At 32.5% G+C, this 18,528-nt stretch overlaps 1 protein-coding gene across 3 annotated transcripts in view; it reads left to right on the top strand.

Moving 5' to 3' along the window:
- The first annotated feature begins 130 nt into the window (after nucleotides 1–130).
- LOC124365045 (zinc finger protein chinmo-like) overlaps nucleotides 131–18,528 on the top strand; it is a 34,246-nt gene continuing 15,848 nt past the window's right edge. The window contains exons 1-5 of one of the 3 annotated variants that reach the window (XM_046820945.1): nucleotides 131–237; nucleotides 13,245–13,389; nucleotides 14,503–14,720; nucleotides 15,549–16,161; nucleotides 17,049–17,141. In XM_046820945.1, the coding sequence (XP_046676901.1) occupies nucleotides 13,272–13,389; nucleotides 14,503–14,720; nucleotides 15,549–16,161; nucleotides 17,049–17,141 (1,042 nt within the window). In that variant the 5' untranslated portion in view covers nucleotides 131–237; nucleotides 13,245–13,271. Of the gene's footprint in view, nucleotides 238–284; nucleotides 450–13,244; nucleotides 13,390–14,502; nucleotides 14,721–15,548; nucleotides 16,162–17,048; nucleotides 17,142–18,528 lie in introns of those variants that run through there. The other 2 variants (XM_046820946.1, XM_046820947.1) reach the window with 2 other exon arrangements.

The following is an 18,528-nucleotide window of genomic DNA, read 5'->3' as shown; positions in this document are numbered from 1 at the left end:
GCTCAAAAACAGTAGTAAAATTGCCTAGGAACTTCTTAGAAATATAAAAAGGACCTCTACATTCCATTTAAGGTTCAGAATTTTGAAAAAATAGCCATATAACTTAATGTTAAGTTTGCGAATTGGTTGCATTGTTTTTCTAGTGCATACCTGTTTCCGGCAGTACAACAAATTTCTTTTTATGCACGGGGCACGGAAACTAAGATATTTATATAAATAGCCAAGAAGCCCTTTAAGGTAATGTAGAAATGTATTTTAATCACTCACTTAGTTTCAGTGGCAATTTACAAACATTTCTATTTAATAACAATTGCAGTCTTCCCTAATACCAGCCTAAAATCGGTGTCCAATGCAGAAATAGATTGTTACATCGATGTTGCGTGAATAGCGTCAAGATGGTTGCACGCGAATATTTTTCGCTTAGGCCTGAGTCAACCTTGAAATAAAGTGTGGGTTTGTTCAATTTATGCATGTAAATTTGTCGTTTTTGTCGTAGTATTAGTAATTTAACATGTAAGTTCGATATACGGATACTTTAATTATGAATATACTTTTGTTTTCTTCGAATGCACTTTTATATTTATCTGGGCTATCAGTTCACACCTGTGCAATGCACCATGCAACTACGATGCTACTATTAACAGCTACTTTTTGTAAGCATATTAGTTAATTGACGGAATTTGTCGTACTTTAATGATTTTAACCTGTGGGGATAGAATCTAAATAGGCCAAGGTGTTATAATCAAGAGTCGCCTGCCTTCTGACAGCCCAGATGAAATGCAGCCTTGAATGGTTGATAGGAAAAGCTGCCACTGCAAGCTGGCAGCTAAGTACAGTATATTATATGAATAAAAATTTTACAATACAATAAATTTCTAACGTTTGTTGCTGCATGACACAATTAAATTAGTATAATTCTATTTGGCCCAAATCAAGCCCATTTTATCTGTGATAGAAGAATCTTATCAGGAGGGTTACTTATTTATAAAAGATAGAGATAGATTAATTATGTCTTTTGCAATAAGAAGTGAAAAGCCTAGGCCTATTTTCAGAGATAGTTAATAATTGAGTTTTACTGTCAATAAGTTAAAGCAATCATGATTAATTTTCAAATAGCCTAAGTATCAACATCAAGTTAGGCCTAAATAGGTCCACCTAATTTATACAAATTAAATGTTAGCATATGCCTTGAAGTTGCTTTATGACAATAAATCATGTTTTAATATCACTAGCAGTAACTCTTGTTTGGAATTCATAATTTTAATAAGCTGGCTAATATAGTAATAATAATGATATAATGAGTTGGTAAATAAACCAAAAAGTCTAATTAAATCCAGCTTTCTAGATGCTTTGTAGGCAGTTTTTAAGCTCTAGGACCTGTAAACATTTACTTTAGTCACTTCAAATTATTTTTTAATTTTTCAATTATAAAGTGAAATGAAAGCAACAGAAAAATCTCAAAATAATAAAAAAAGAGCAGAATACGATTAGTGGATCTGGTTTTTGTATTGCTTTGTTTAAGTTAATCATTTAAGTAATGTATGAATACTGTAAAAGTACTTTCAACTTATCTACAATTTTAAATACAAAACCTAAGTTTAAAATTGAAATGAGCTAATTTAATATGGCCTAATGATAATCTCATAGGCTAAATAATAATGGAACCATAGCCTATGCTTTAAATTATGATGAAGTGGGTAAAAATCCCATTTAACCAAATAAATTAACAAAACCCAATTAGTCTAGGACTGTTTGTCAAATGATTTGTGTTATACCAAATCAAGTGTTATATTTTCAGAAAATGTGTTTACAGTTGATACATATAATTTCCTTAGATAGACAATTATATACTTTAATTACAGAAATTAGTATCTGCTGATTATGGGTTGTTGTAATCAAGCAACAATGTTGTTTAATATTGATATAAAACCTGTTCCTTAATTGTGGACTATATTGAAGATAGAATTAATTGTCAAGTAAACTGACACTAATGTATCCGACCATCAGTAAGGGCTTCATCAGCACTGTATTTTGACAAACACAAAACATCCCTTAGTATGTAACTAGAAGGCCTACAAATCAGTAACGGATTGAATTATTACACGAGGGACTTAAAAGAATTTCCCAGATAAGGAATCCATATTTTGGATATGTTATTAATTTTGTTGTGCATAAATATCATAGTTTGTGAGATTCTTATAATTCGTTATGGAAATAAAAATATACTGTTATAGAAAATTATAACCCTAAATTACTAAGTCATTGTAGAGGAGACTTTAATAAGCATTCTACACTCTTTATTCAATTGTTATTATCGAAGTATTCAATATGTTACCCAATTTGGGGAGACTTTAATAAGCGGCCTACACTCGTTATTCGATTTTTATTGGACAATTCGATATATTATCCAACTTCGATATCTAAAATTCATACACAATAAGCTTTAATAAAATAAAGAAACAAGAAGAATATTGTATATTATTATAATTTACAAAATTCAAATTTAACACTAACATTTGAAAATAACAAATTTAACTATAGCCTAAATATCAAAGAAACCTTATAATATTAATAACTTGCCCAGCAATATATCAATGAGTAACCGCTTATGTGAAAAGGAGGAATGAATTCTCCCTATGGGTTATCAGGAGTGGGTAGGGTACGATAAGCGGACCCGGTTTTTTTATATCGAAGAATATAATCATTGATACCTAATATTCGGATCTCAAATCCTAGACTATGAATCGATATAAAAGTATCTATATTCCTCAATAACAATCATATGTTTTAAATTTAAATATGAATGTAATATTTACAGTGATCAAACAAATTATTATAACCAAAATTATGAAAACTGAAGACGACCATATTTGCTCCTATCACAGTTAAGTTACAGTTGTTTCTTTCCCACAAATTTCACATAATGGGTTTTTCGATACGAGTCCAACATGTTGAAGCCACTAAAACCATATCTTATCATCTTTCAATGCAATGTCGTGTACCTTTCTAAAATTGACTGCCATTTTTAATAATAAATGTTACGTTTGTAAAATTGAAATATTACCGTACGTGTATTATTTGAAAGTGTTTACAGCTGTTGATATAGATTTTTAAAGTTAATTGTTCAAAATAATTAAGCAGTATCGATTGATTATATCGATGGATGTGATTAAGTAATATCGTTATATGCTATGTAATTGACTTAACGTCATTTTCTTCAACCGATGGAAAATATCTGCAACCTAGATGGAAGTGTCATGTGTACTCAAAACAGCAAACTGAGATCCAAGGAAAGGAAAGACACATACTAAATGTGCAAGGAATAGAACATATGCCTATGCGTGCAACCTTGTATGAGACTCATACTCTTCGTAACTTCAGCAACCAATATGTGTAATAAAATAACAATGTTTGCCTTTTCTCTTTTATTCTTTATTTGTCGTAATAAAAGTCATATTTATTTAAAAACAATTGCATGATTATATCTAATATAGTAATAGAAAAGTGTCCTGATATTAATATATAAATATTTATAATTTTTATTTCTTACATTAATTTCTTCATTAACCATCACCAAATATTAAAAAAATGTATTATAAGAAAAATTAGAGTTATATAATTTAAATGCTAAAACTACTATTTTGTGAAAAAATACCTGGGCCAGGGGGTTAATTATGCAATATAAACATAATTATACATAGGATACAAATGGTTAATTATTAGCTACAACAAGTATTCATTTTGTTGGATGTTTATTTTTAACATAGAGAAAAATGATTCAAGAGGAAAATCTTATGTATTAAATGTACCTATTTTGCAGGCTGCAGTCTAATAAGCAGCCACCACCACAATTGAATCATCAATATTCATGATTATCTATACTAACTAAACCAAAATGTCAAAACTAATTACTTTATAGGTATTTAAAATTACAGTATGTATAAGTTCAGCTGTTTTTATATGTAAACAAGTAATAATTTAATGATGAATAAAACACTATATAGGCTCTCTTACCCTCAGGATTAAAAAAATGTGTATTTATAAAAATGTAATAAACAAAATGTGTAACATTTTTTTTACTATTAATCTAATTTTTTTACACATTAATCTTTTTACTATTTTGAAGGTTAAACATGTCTGACAGGTTATGACACAAATAACACATGTACATTGTTATTGTACTTGCCGCCATTACTAAAATACCATATCAATGTTTTTATTTAGTTTGAATTAATTTGGAACAATATTTTAACTCAAAACGTTAAAAAAGAACTGGCAATAATTAATTGTAATTAACTGTAATTAAAATGTTTAATTGTACTCAATAGCTTAGACATATTTCAAATAGTAATTTAGTGCCCTGTTCTTGGTGGTGGCAGCTTACTATACTGCAGCCATTTTGTATCATAATCCATTTTTGTATATAAAAATATATAGGCCTATAATTTAAAGTGTTAGTGTTAAAAATCTTGCTTAAATAATATAACCTGTAGGTGAATCGGTGGAAATATATAAGCGGAAAGTTGTCAGTAACTAAACTTCAATAACAGCTATTGCATATTAAAGTGTATATTGTAACTTTGAGTGTTCTTTTTTGATTGTCATCGCATAGTAAACAAAACATTTCTCTATGTTTACCAGATATTGTAGTGTGACAGTATCTGCATTAGGAAGTCATCGTTCTTCTCTTAGTAGATGGAAAGTATCCTTGCTTCTGCAAGGATGGCAGTTGAAGATATTCTAAAATTCTTCCTAAATCACATTTTACTCTTCTTTATCATCACTACCTTCAAATAAAAAGCGATGTTGTTCCTCAAGCTTCAAGTCTTAATCCTGTGGTAATTTCTCAATTAGTAACTGTATAATAAGTTTTTCTATTGTCAAATATCTCTAATGCGGTTGTTTTCTTCCTCTTGTTTCTTGCTATATTTCAAATTTATAATATTTAAACATGCAATATACTGTACACCAACTATGAACACTTACCTTGCCAAACAAAATCAAAGTTGCGCTCTAAAGTAGTTGATAAGCAAATATAAATTTAAAATACAATTGTAACATACACACTAAGCCTTTGTAAAGTGTACAAATTTAAAATACAATTGTAACATACACACTAAGCCTTTGTAAAGTATACAGTGTACTTTCTAAAAGACACTTTTGACAGAACTATAAGGCTCTCAGACCAGTATGCTACTTAAGTCTAGAGACAGTGTTTGGAAAGTACTGTGGATAGGAAAATGCTTAGGTGGGTGGTTTTCCAATTGTAACATTTTTTATGTAGTGTGTTGTCAAAATGACAATGGGTTGGTAAACCAGTGTTAATAGTTGTAGATAATTTTTTAGGTAACATAAAACATCTCGTACTTTGTCGGAAGATACTAACGATCTTTAGTCTTTTTATTCATTAATTAATTTATTCATGGTATACATAATTTTACAAAGATAATCCTTATTAATTACAAAATAACGAAAAAGGAATTAGAGAAAATAATTACTGTCCAGATAATCAAGCAATAGGCTATTAAAATAATAACAATTGCAACTTACAACAGTACAAGGACAATATTACTGATAAATAACAACAAAACAACACTAAAAAAAATTATAACAATAGAATGTCAATTAAATTTTGAGGTTGGCACAAAAGATTCAAAATCTTTATCAATTTCCAGATGATTATTTAATATAGGATGTGCCATAGCTGCAAATGTTGAAACATAGCTTCTATGTTGCTTTTGTTTATGCTGGGGTTTTACATGCACCCTGTGATGAAACTGAGACCTTAGACAGACCAGAACATATAAGTTAGTTTATTTATCCAAATCAGAATGTTGGGATTTGGTTTGGCATTTCAGGATACAAAGATTGGGTAACATATCACAGATACATCTACAGAAAAAAGTCAAGATCCAATAGCACTTCATGGTAGTTTTTTATCATTATTTTTAAATTGCCGAACATGAAAGAGGTTGGATGGATTTATAATAAACAAAAAGAAGTATCCTAAGAGGTATTAATAGAGAGCACTCTATCTGGTTGCAGGATCTAGTTAGTTTTAAAATGAACAGAGTCTCTTCAAAAATAGAGCAGAAGAAAGTATAGGCCTACTGTCTGATGAGTGTTTTATGTGAAAGATAAACGGCAAAGTAATAGGGAACAAGGATTGAATTTAATTAGGGTTAAAACACATTTAGTTATAGAAAAATCTCTTGAGAGTTCAGCCTCTCACTACAAACAATTAGATCTGCATGCCAATCTTGTGTTAAAGCCTAAACATTAGTTATAAAAATAAATAAAATTATATATAAATGTGACCTATTGAAGGTGAAGTGTATGTTTAGTGTATTTACAACCTATAAGTTGATTTTTAGTTAAAAAGGGTAGGCTAAACCCGATCTTGTTTTTTCATAACTTACAATACCTTTGTTACCGGTACTGTAAAAATTAATAAGTGGAGCCTAACATAAATATTTCCTATTTCATAATAGCCACCAATGTGGAAATCAAAAAGTTTTGTCAAAACATTGTAGTTTATGAAGTTTTTTACTTAGGCCTATGGTCCAATTTATGCAAAAATTTTTAACACTTGAGAGCAATAGTTATATTCAACTCTTAAGGCCGTTTCACACCGCGGTCACACTATGTCACGTTACGTGACGAGACAGATGTCGCGTGACAGACGTACAGTTCACACCCCCACTGACGTCTGTCAGATACTGGGACATTGTTTCTGCTCTGTCAGTCGGTTTAGTTGAAGCAGGTAACATGGCAAGTGGTTCATGGTGCGATAGCGCGTTTACTAAAAATGTGCCTTGGTTGGATGACGGCGATAGTAGTTCGAATAGTGAAGAGGAACTCATGCTGTTGTACTCGGTTACAAACCGAACGCACTGGGTGCACCCTATCAACCACTAGAACTACTTACTATTTTGTTCCAGTTGCTCTGCTATTTTACTCCATGCTGTGTCCTTTAAATTGCTGTCTCTATACTCCTCCAAATCTGTATTCCACAGCAGTGGACGAGTTCCGATGGCTTCAATTAACTGTTTCATAATAAATTGGACTTTTGGCCAGCATTTTGTGGCGTATACCCGTATGTGCGCCGGTGGCGGTGTGAACTCTACGTCTGTCACGTGACGTAACATGACATAGTGTGACCGCGGTGTGAAACTGCCTTTAGTTGACTTGTAAAATATGGGCATTAAAGTAATACCTTTTAAAATGTCGTTTTACATTACTAAGTATGTACATATAGACTGTTAAGCCTAGGAGTTCCTATACCAAATCTTTTAACACTTATTGGGCCTATATTATGCATTTAAGTTATGTTATTTTATACACATAAGCTTTTTTAAATAAGTTATATTGATGCTATTCTTGTTGTAGGCTTAGGAACAAAAAAAGAAACCAATATTTTACAATTTTATCCTTAGGCCTATTTTGCCACAGTTGTAAAATAGAGTTTACTTGAGAATTGCCAGTTTGCTGGAAACACAAAAATGTTACTATTGTGGGTTCAAAAGAATCATAAACATGGATTTTAACTTAATTGTTTGTTTGAATAAATTATGGAGAAAGATAAGTAGGCTATGAAGTATAGAAATCTTATCTATTTAAATAATACTCAGCTACTTATTGCTGTGATCATCAATACACCAAGTGATACTTTGCCTTGCCAACACACTGCTTCAGATGTCTGCATTTATTTCCTTCTTCCTAGTCTTAGGTTCACCTGGTACCACCTCCTTCGTTTTGGTCGTCCAAGGGTCTTCTATTTTCCAGGTTGTTGATTTTCAGAGTTGTCTTTGTCCTGCTGCTGTCCTCTTTTTCTCAAGATGTGCACTGTCCACCTGATATTTCTACTTTGTACCTCAGCTACAAAATCTGTATATAGTTCGCTCAATTCTCGATTGTACTTAAGAAATCCTCTATTCTCCATAATTGCATTTGTTATTTATGTTAGTAATAAATAAATACAACTTATTTAGAAAACAAATTTACAACTTTTCTAGTTTTGACATGCACAAAAATACAGGTGTCAATTTTTGATCACGTTATAAAATCTGCGGATGATTTTATTGTGCTTTTGTCACTTATGAGTAATGTGTTTTGTAACATTTATTGCATACAGTCATGTTTTTTCCTGAAGTATGTTCATTTGCTTTATTAATCATAAATATTAAGTAGCCTACTGTTTTACTGACTTTAATAGCAAATTTTGTTTTATTTATCCTTTGGATTTATTATGTAGTTTGATCTTGTGCTATTAAGACAAAATCACGCAGTTGGTATTGAATTTAGTCCAGTGGTTTGAACAGGGAGGAGGTCTTGGTGGATATGTTAATGCAGCAGTCTTTTCTGAAGAAAAACAGAGTGTGGACAAGCAACGCCGACACCACAAGCGTGGTCCCAAGCCTAATGCTGCAGCACCTTCTTAAACTTAATACGGGACTAGCATTTGTTGCTTGCCCGGTGCTTCTATCTCCCAGTTTATCGTTTAATTTATGGAAAATATTTAGCGTAATCAATACAAAATTACTTTTACCAGAAACTGTTATACTTTACGATGTATAATCTTACAAAATTTGGGTGTGGTGGTTATGGAAAAAACCTAGCCTTTTTCCTTCCACGATCCCCAACATGGCTTTTCGTGATCCCCAGGTTTAGAGTCCCTGGCCTAAATAATACTTGTTATGAGGTTGAAATTTGAAAAACTAATGAAGAACTTTCAAACTTTTTTGCTACCAGTTAAACATATTATTTTTAAAGATAACATAATTTTTTCAGAAAATTTTAATTGCTTTGTTTAGAGTTTGTTAATAATTTTCATTTTTAAATAAATAAAATAACACCATGTTTTTACATCTGCAATTAGATATTCTTCAGGTGGATAACTAACCTAACACATGGATATAAAAGTAGACCGCTAAATCCATGTTGTAATTTGAGGCCTAAAACACAATGAAAGTTATAGTATTATTGGAGAGAATGTGAGCTTTTGATAGTGTTTCATATGACACATTATTAGAAAGTCTTGGTAGCTTTGGAACACATTGGAAGATTAATGTTTAGTTTCATTCCTATTTAGAAAGATAGTACCAAAATGTACAATTAGAGCCTGTTGCAACTTATTTGTCTTGGATACATGAAACATTTTGTTTAAAGCTGCTGGCATTACAGTATGGTGTCTCCCAAGAGTCCATCTTTGTTCCTCCTCTGTTATCTAAATGGGCTACCAGGAATGGCATGGGAGGGATGCTCTGTGTGTCTGTACACTAATGACACCAATGTACTCGTATTAATAACAGGAAAAACTCAGGAAAACATTGAAATTTCATCTTTTATTGATCTGGCAACTGTTCCAACAATTGTTGTATTGTAAAAATCTCTAAATTCATTCATATTAATGAAATTTTATATTATTTTCAACCTAACAGGCTAGATCTGAATTTGCATACTCCAGACATATTTGTTGGTAGTGATAGATTAAACCAGGCCAAAAGCTCAGTTTTTCTGGACTCATTTATCAAAATCTTTAGTGGGATACAAGTATCTTGATAATGATCAAAACATATCCTGTGCTCTTTATGGACTGCCAAATATCAGAAATTTGTAATTTCGAAAAAATACAATCAATATATATGTTAATCCATGGAATAAGTAGCTCAACCAGATAGTAAAGATAAATAAATATGTAATATGGTGCTAAAACAAAACATAATTTAAATGAAATACTGGAAAATTCCAGTATTTCATTTTTTTTTTTCTAAATAGAAGAGCGCACCCAGAATCATGTCATAACTAAAAAGAACAAATTCTATTAAATACATTTTAAAAAGAATTTAGAATTCTAACGGGTTTTAACTTATACATTTTTGAGACGGTTTGTCATTGTATGTGATTTTTTACTGCCTCTTCAACCAACAATGGATATTGCAATACACGCTTTGGTAGAAAAATAGCTTGGCATAGTTTAGAATAAAAAAAACACTTAAATTATGTGTTATAAGTGTAATATTCTTGACGCTATTCGATGTTTAATGTATAACATTTCATGGATAAAGGGATAATTGATTTAAATCCTTTTTTGTTTAGTTTACTGTCTGTGCTTTTTAGGAAAACATTTTATCTTTAATTTGAATAAAGTTATAAAGTCCAAACTTTGAAAAACGCTTAGGGTAATTAAGATCAGTTGTTTAAAATGTCTCAGAAAAAACATCTTACCAGATTGAAAAACTGCACTCACATTAAATTTTCAAACTTCAAACTGTAATAACTAAAAAATATGTGATGCCTTAAAAATTTGTTGTCACGTCCTATTGACGACCAAGATGACAAAACCATCTTGCTAGGAAGTCATCCTATAATTATAATATGCTATCACTAGTTTATTTTAATATTGTGGCTCTATACACACATAATTGTAAATGGGAATTAATAGTGTTGTATACAGTATTGCATTTATACAAGTTTCAACATTCCTATAGTAAATATGGTAAAGGGGTCATGAGGCTGTTTGCAAAGTTTCTGTTCTTATGTAAATGTAATAAAGTCATTTTTAATAATAATATTTTGGTATATTTGATTTTTAATATCCATTCAAAATTTAAAATTCATCCAAAAATGTAGTATTGTATCAGAATATAATTAACTAGTAATAATGTGATGATACATAATTGTTATTGGTACTATTCTAAACAAGGTAGGCTTTAGATATTAACAAGGTAGGCTATATTAATACCCCTTCAGATTGATTGATCAGTAAAATATTCTTGGACAAAATTGGTTGATAGGCAATATAGAGATTGTGTAAATATTGTGGTTTGTACTTATATGTAAATATCAAACTATTAATATTATTACGAGGGCTATATAGAAAGTAACAGACATTTTGAAATAAAAATTAACCAACTGAAATAGGAACATTTTATTTTTTACAATTAAAAGCTACACTCTTAGAGTATTGTTCAACGTAATTCCCGTTCAAATTGAGAAATTTATCATAACGTGACAAAAGTTTTTCGATTCCATAGACTGCATTTTTGTTTCACAATTGATATGCTTCTCCCATGTTTCATCACTTATAACGTTATGATTGAGAAGTTCGTTACCATGTTTGTCGTATTCATCAAGGAAAGTTAACGATACAGCAAATCTTAGATTTTTTTGTGATCTTCCATAAGGATATTTGGAACTCACCGGGGGCAAAATGTGTGGTATCCAAGTTTCCCTACAATAATTTCATGAAGTAAACTTCGTGAAATTTGTAGGAAATGTTTAGTAATTGTGAAACAGCGATTTTCACAAACTTTGTGATTGATTTTCAAAATCAAATCTTCAGTCACTAGGTTACTTTGACCACTACAACTATCATTGTGAACATTAGTGCGGCTATTTTTAAAGTCAATACACTACTGCGTTACTCTGTTATTCTGCTTTTACTCGTTATTTAATTTCCTACTTCTTGATTATCTTAAAGATCTAATCACTAATATCAAATTTGTACTGCTTCAAAATGATGAGACTAAATTAAATGGGGCTTTATTAATCAAAGCTACATTCATTTTTATACCTTACTGTTCTGACTATTAGAACACTAAAAAAATCAAATGTCCAAATAAGCCTTAAGCATAAACACCTAAGGATAAACCTCCTGTTACTGGTCCTACTTGACTTGTGAAAAGCTAGGGTTTATTTAAAACATAGTGATTGCATGAATTAGTTGTGCAGTCAGCTCATGTACCATTTTTTTTTTTCAGTAAAAACTAGTCAAAGTTATTTTCAGAAAAATCAAATTGTCAAAAGTGTTATGCCAATACATTTGATTACCTGGTTACATTATTGAAAATGAAATAAGATAAGTAAGTTTCTCTTATGAAAGGTATATCCTAAAAACCTGTCAGCCCTTACCAACTAAGGAACTACAGGATTTTAGCAGCATTGGTAGACTTAATTCTCATCTAATGCACACATTGTTACTATGCAGAACAATCAAAATCCAAAAATCTTAGTTGTGAACTGAAAGAGCAAAATTCAAAATACTTTTAGAGCATTCATTTCAACCAGATCAGGAAATTTTCAGGCCACCCATTAAAGAATTTCTTCAGCATAGTTTGAGACCTCGGTTATAAAATTCTTTTTTTTTCTGGGGCACAAAATAATCATTTAAGATTGTACTGAAATAACTGTTTCAATGTATACTACTATAACATGTACCAATACTTAAAAATTTTACAAGGCATTAAAGGGCTATTCAAAATCACATAAAAACTGCATTTAGCCATAAAGAGATCAAAGAAAGCCCCAAGTTGAAGGACTCACAGGCTGGGCCATTATGTGTGCAGTGTTGAGATGGTGATGAGAATATAGAGTTTTGGCATGTGATTGGGAACCATATACTGTTAAGCAAATTGGTGAGAGACCAGGCAAAGAATACACCTTTCATTCTACTCAAAGGAAGCCAAAGGGTTTTCTAGATCATGTGTTAAGAAAGGGCTAGGTGAATGAGGTGATGTGTACTGATGGGTGAAGGCTGTAGAGAACAATATATGGTGGATTCTATTTAGAAAGCACAAGCCAAGGTGCTTGACTAACCTATGTGAAATGGAGTTAAACTGAATTGAATTGAGGCAATCAGTGTTGTCTCTAAGCAGTATTTGATTTTACGCAAAATGCACCAAAACAAACACCTTTGGTGTGGGGGAGCTTTTACCCTGAATTCCAAAGTAATATTTTGAGACCTCATAGGATCAATCATTTCAAAATTTTCCAGGAAAGAGTAATGGCATGCAGCTGTGTTTATGCCCCAAACCTCCTTTCTTATAGACATATTCCTTACCTTACCCTCCAACCCCCAAGAAGTTACAGTTCCGCCACCTCTTGTTCTAGGAATTGAGCATTACTTTTATTTTCAGGTTGTAGTCATGGTATGTCAGGTACAATTAAAAATAAACAATATAGTTTCAGACCTGTATTGGCCGTCAGTTGAAGTTGAAATGGTTTTTATGCATTGAATACGATTTTAATTGGAAATACTGTGGGCTAGAACAATTTTTTTAATGCTTTCTTTAGTGCTAGATCACATTTTTATTATTGAATACATTTTTGCTGTCGTGTTTAGTACCTTGTTCAAATGATGTCTTATTATCCTGTATTATTTAATTATCTGTACAAACTTAACTTTATGCCACTTTTAAAAATTCTGCTTAGTTAACAATTAGTGAATTAATATTGATTTTCAGGCTAATACATTCCAACAACACCCTGGAATGGATCCACAGCAGCAGTTTTGTCTAAAGTGGAACAGTTTTGGTAGCAATTTAGTGTCTGCTTTCGACAACCTCTTCAAGTCGGAAAGCTTAACAGATGTCACACTATTTTGTGAAGGTGAGTTTACTTGTCTACTGTATTCAGCAACCAACGTTTGGACTACCTAGATAATACCGAAGTAAATTTAAACATAATTTATGGTTCTTAGGTTGCCATGAATTCCACACAGCAGAAAGTCAGTCAAACATCTCCCTCCGGAACGAAATATGGGCACGTCCTATCTGCTAAATTCCGTTAGCAGCTGGCATGCTGTCATATTTTGTTGATGTATGAAATAGGTTTGGAGGGTTCTACTACCTCTCAGAAATAGTTTAAATGTTTGAGGCAATAATGCAGCTGTGTCTATGCAGTACATTTATTAGTTTGTTGACGAACAATGAAGATTCCAGCTGAATGAGTTGTCTGCCGATGTGAATAAACTAGTCTTGTCACTGTAAATAAAATATAATATAAAGAGTAAATTGAAATAGGCCTTGCCTGTTTTATAGTTTATTACTCAAATTAACTATCACTAACAGTACAGTATTTGATATAACTTTTATTTTTTTGCAATAAATGTATTGGAGTAAAAAATATTACAGAAAAAATAAATAAGTTGTTTGCAATAAAACAAATATGATTCATTCAATGCACCAACTGTTTTAAAAGGTTAAAACATTCAGCATTAAATTTTATTTTGTCACAATGATCATTCCTGCAATGTATTTGTTATATCATTGTTGTTATCAATCAATGGTGGTAAAAATCTGTATGGTATGAAGAAACACAATATAATGCAAATAAACAAAAACGCAACTTGACAAAGAACAAAAAATATCCTGCAAGAGATACATTATTTCTTGATACAATTAATATATTATTTGTAAAACATATGTTTAATAATACTGATATTGATGTTCTATTTAATTATGTTTTAGTACTTTTAGCCTACTTTATAAAATATAGTACAGAAAACCTAACTCTAATAAGTTTTACACTAAAATGTGATGACATGAAACCGAGGTAGTGCTGTGTGGTCATTAGCCACGACTGTTATTAGAAACTATGCTGAAAGGTTGACTTTGTTCATGAGCTAAGTCGTACTGTTGTGACTTATCGAAAACAATGTAAGAAATAGTATTTTTCTGTTCATATATTGGTAGAAGAGTTATGACTGAACTCTGTCTACAGGTGTAACATTCAAGGCCCACAAGATCATCCTAGCGGCGTGCAGCAAGCACTTCCAGGACCTGTTTGAGGCAGCTCCGCACTGTCCCAGTGTCCTGGTAATTCTTGATGGCACGTCGTCTACCAACATGTCGGCACTGCTGGAGTTCATGTACAAAGGAGAAGTGCACGTTAAGCACGAGAGCCTCTCCAGCTTTCTCAAGGCTGCCGAATGTTTACAGGTAAAAACAGCAATTTTCTAAAGCCTCTGCAAATTGGAATAGTCAGTTTTGTTCAAGATATGAATCATTTAGAGCAAATGTTCAACTTTGTTTCTCAGTTCATACAGCCAGGTTACCTAATGCTTTCTAAGTATAAATCAATCTCAGGCAATAAGAAATTCCTTGATGTAAAAATCATGGCTGTAAAATGTTTAAAGTGTTTAACCATTACAAAATGATTGTTAACAAGTGAGAGGCATTACCACTATAGATTCAGTCACTTGTTTTGGTGCTGGAATACCAGTTTAATAGTCATAATCCCATTTGATTGTCTAAAAGTATTAGTATAAGTAATTTGATGCTAAAAATATTATATGTAGGTAACAACTAGCGCAGTATGCTACAATGTGAACAAAGCAGTATCCACATTTATAAACTAATTATTCCTCTTTTACTTAATTTACACAATTTATTAATTAGATCAGAAAAACTGAGGCCCTAAGTGGTTTAAAAATTTTTGGTAACAGATCTTATGACATAATGTAGGAGGTAAAACCTTTTATAAATCTGCAGTAATAGAACAGCCAAAAGCGAGGTTGGCCATGATACAATTTAAAAAACGCAATATTGTGAGGAATGTGTTTGCCCATAATGAAATTACTCATTTTATCTCTACGTTATTGATGAAAAACTAGAATCGTCTTCATTGTAGCTAAACTTCAAGTTGGTTTATTACAAAGTGTACGAGTTTGAATAAAACAAATTGAAGGTATTAACAAAATTTAGAATAAAATAATAGTTTTTAAATGTTTTGAAGAAATATATAAGAAAATATAATGATTTTTCTAGGTAAAAGGCCTTTCCATTGAGCATGAAAAAATGGCTGAGGCTCAAGGAGAAGTTGACTTTGAGTCCAGGATTGATTCTCCCTCACGTAATACCAAACAGAGCAAGACAAGTACAACGGAAACGCCAAATGTTAAAGAGTCAAGCGAAGACTGCCCTCCTACCTCTATGCACCCCCCTTCCACCTCCTCTTACACTCCCGTGATGTCCCCCCACACATACATGCACCATTACATGCAGATGCAGTACGACTCCCGTGGCAGCTCCCAGGGCCCCACTTCATCACCCTACGATGCCCCTCCCAGGAAACGTCCTCACCGTTCCCCTAGTGACTCATCTATCCGAGCCTCCGTGCTCAGGGATGGCAGTAAGCCAGAGCGAGCCTCCCCTCTCTCCTTGACCTACTCCCGTTCCAATACCCCCCCTCATTCTGAGTACGCCTCTAGACATCCCCCATCCCCGGCAGCCTCTCGCTACGAGATGAGTGGAGACAATACCACCACTGTTACACCTTCATCCGCTACTGCCACTCCGGCAGTTCCCTTTGACAGATCTGCTGCTGTGGAATCAGACACTCCCGCCGATGCCTGGAACTCCTCCTCCAGTTGTCCTGAAGGTACAGACTTGTTCCTCAAATCTCCATATGATTAAAACTACGGCTTTACTTGTCCGCTGAAAACCAATACCTGCTGAGAGTCAACACCACTAATGAATTTAATCTCCTGTAGGAGTAGTTTTAGTGGTAACTTTCAACACAAGTTTACCAACTACAGTATATTAAAAGTTAGTAAATTGGTAAGACCATTCCAATACAACTTTGTAATCATGTTTCAAACCAAAAACAAGCTACAATAATGTGATAAAATCTGTCTTAGATCTCACCCAGATATAAATAAAATACTCGCTTATATACCAAACAAATATATTTTTCAGTGCAGTACATGGATTGTCATCATAGAGATAAAACCTAAAACTTGACTGTAGCTATAAACATTTTATTATTGGCAAAATACAACTGTTACAAGCCCCCTCCCCAAAAAAAGATCATATAGTCCAGTGATGTTACTACAAAATTACAAGCTTATTGTGACATCAAGTGAACACATTATTCAGTGACAGCTAGGCACTGTGTCTCGCCTACTTAACAGTAGTACAGTCAGTAGTTACACTGCAATAACATTGGATTTTGTCATACTGTAAATTTATATTATTTTTCAAACAATTAACATTGGATTTTGTCATACTGTAAATTTATATTATTTTTTACAATTCATTATGTACTAAACAAAAGGTTGTATTTAAAATGTTTTCTTAAATCATAAAACAAAATAAATATAGTCAGTTAATATTATAGATCAAATAAGAATTCGTTCTCCCTTGTAAGTAATATGGTAAAACAAACTTCTTAATTTTACTTTAAAATATGCTGTCAAAAAATTATGTCTCAACGTTGTTACCAACATTTTACGGTTTCATATTATAGCCGAAATGGCTTTTGTCAAGGTCCGGAGCGAGAACGTGTGAGACTACGGACCGATATGGCAACGCTGCAACTGCGGCGCTTTGCAATTGGTCGCCGGTCAACACCTATCTCTTGTGAGCTCTAGATTATACATTTTACTTTTTATTCCCATACAAATGTTGAGAAAAAGCTCCTCATATTACATATAAAAAGTTGTATTGGAATTTAGTCAAATAATTTAGATGTGTCCTTTTACATAACGAGAATAGAATGTGAGTATAATTTTTCCACCAAAATTTTAGCTTAAAAATCGAAAAGAGTAGATGACAAACAATCAGGGTTAGTGGATTAATTATGATGTAATATTGGTACTTTATTTCTGTTCTATGTCCTCCAATGGGACTAAAAAGAAGTATTTTTATTATTACAGTTGCAATATGCATTATTTTAGCAAATATCAATTTATTTCATGTTTATCAGTTATTTGTATGTTTCATTTTTAGACAGAGCAGTTTGTAATAATGTAAACACGATGTGAGAGAGAGACTGTTAATTTAGTCTTGTCATTGAACAGCTCATCATAAAAACAGATATGAATGAAAAAGTATTTCTACAGTGTAAAAAATCCAGCGCCCACTGCTTACTGCTCGTATTGCGGCCGAGGCTTTTGGTTGGTCTATTTGGATCTATGAACGATTGCTCCTTACATACGTCTGATTGGTCATCAGATTACTTCGGTTAAAACTAAGAAAGTGATGTTATGTTCGGATATCACGGTCACATCCAAACCTCAGCTGAATTGCGTTTACACTGGCAAAAAATTGCACAAGTTATGTGTCCGATTGTAAAAATGGCGTCTAAACAGGCGCAAGAGCTCTTGCGAGCGCTGCCGCAATCGGTGTTGGAGAGTTGTTTGCAAGAACTGGCGACCAGTGTCAGCTATTAAAATAAAATTTCAATTATAAAAATTGCCGAGACATCACAGCCGTGTTTGAACAGACTTCGTATTGATTCCCGGAACAACCAACAATACACCTGTACTTGCAACACTTCTCGTGAGTGCTTATTTTGTTCACATTATGCGACAGTAATTGTTCAAATTCTCTCACATTTTTCAGTGTAATCACAGCTTTTTTTTTGCCAATCTACAGATGCCCGACGGCCAGCTGACCGAACCAACCACACATGTTAGTTTTCTTTAGAGCGGGATTGGTTGGACGACGGCTAGAAATCAAGTCAGTTCTCCGATCAACTATTTATCTCCACGACTTCCCCGCACTTGTGACGATCGGTTGGACGATTCGAACTGGTCAAACCAAATAGTGAAACGTGTATAAGGAGTCTTTTTGTTTCGCAATTCATGTCTATAATCTAACAAACACATTGTGACGAACCCCAGCTTTTCGTGCATTTATATACTTTGTAATTGTGTTGTGATGTGATGGGGTGATTCTATCCTTGTATTATCCTAAAGGCTGACACAAAATATTTAGGAGCCAGTAATTGATAACATTAATTGTG

This window comes from Homalodisca vitripennis, chromosome 6 (genome assembly GCF_021130785.1).
Source record: "Homalodisca vitripennis isolate AUS2020 chromosome 6, UT_GWSS_2.1, whole genome shotgun sequence".
Lineage (NCBI taxonomy): Eukaryota > Metazoa > Arthropoda > Insecta > Hemiptera > Cicadellidae > Homalodisca > Homalodisca vitripennis.
This window is presented reverse-complemented; position numbering and strand designations above follow the sequence as displayed.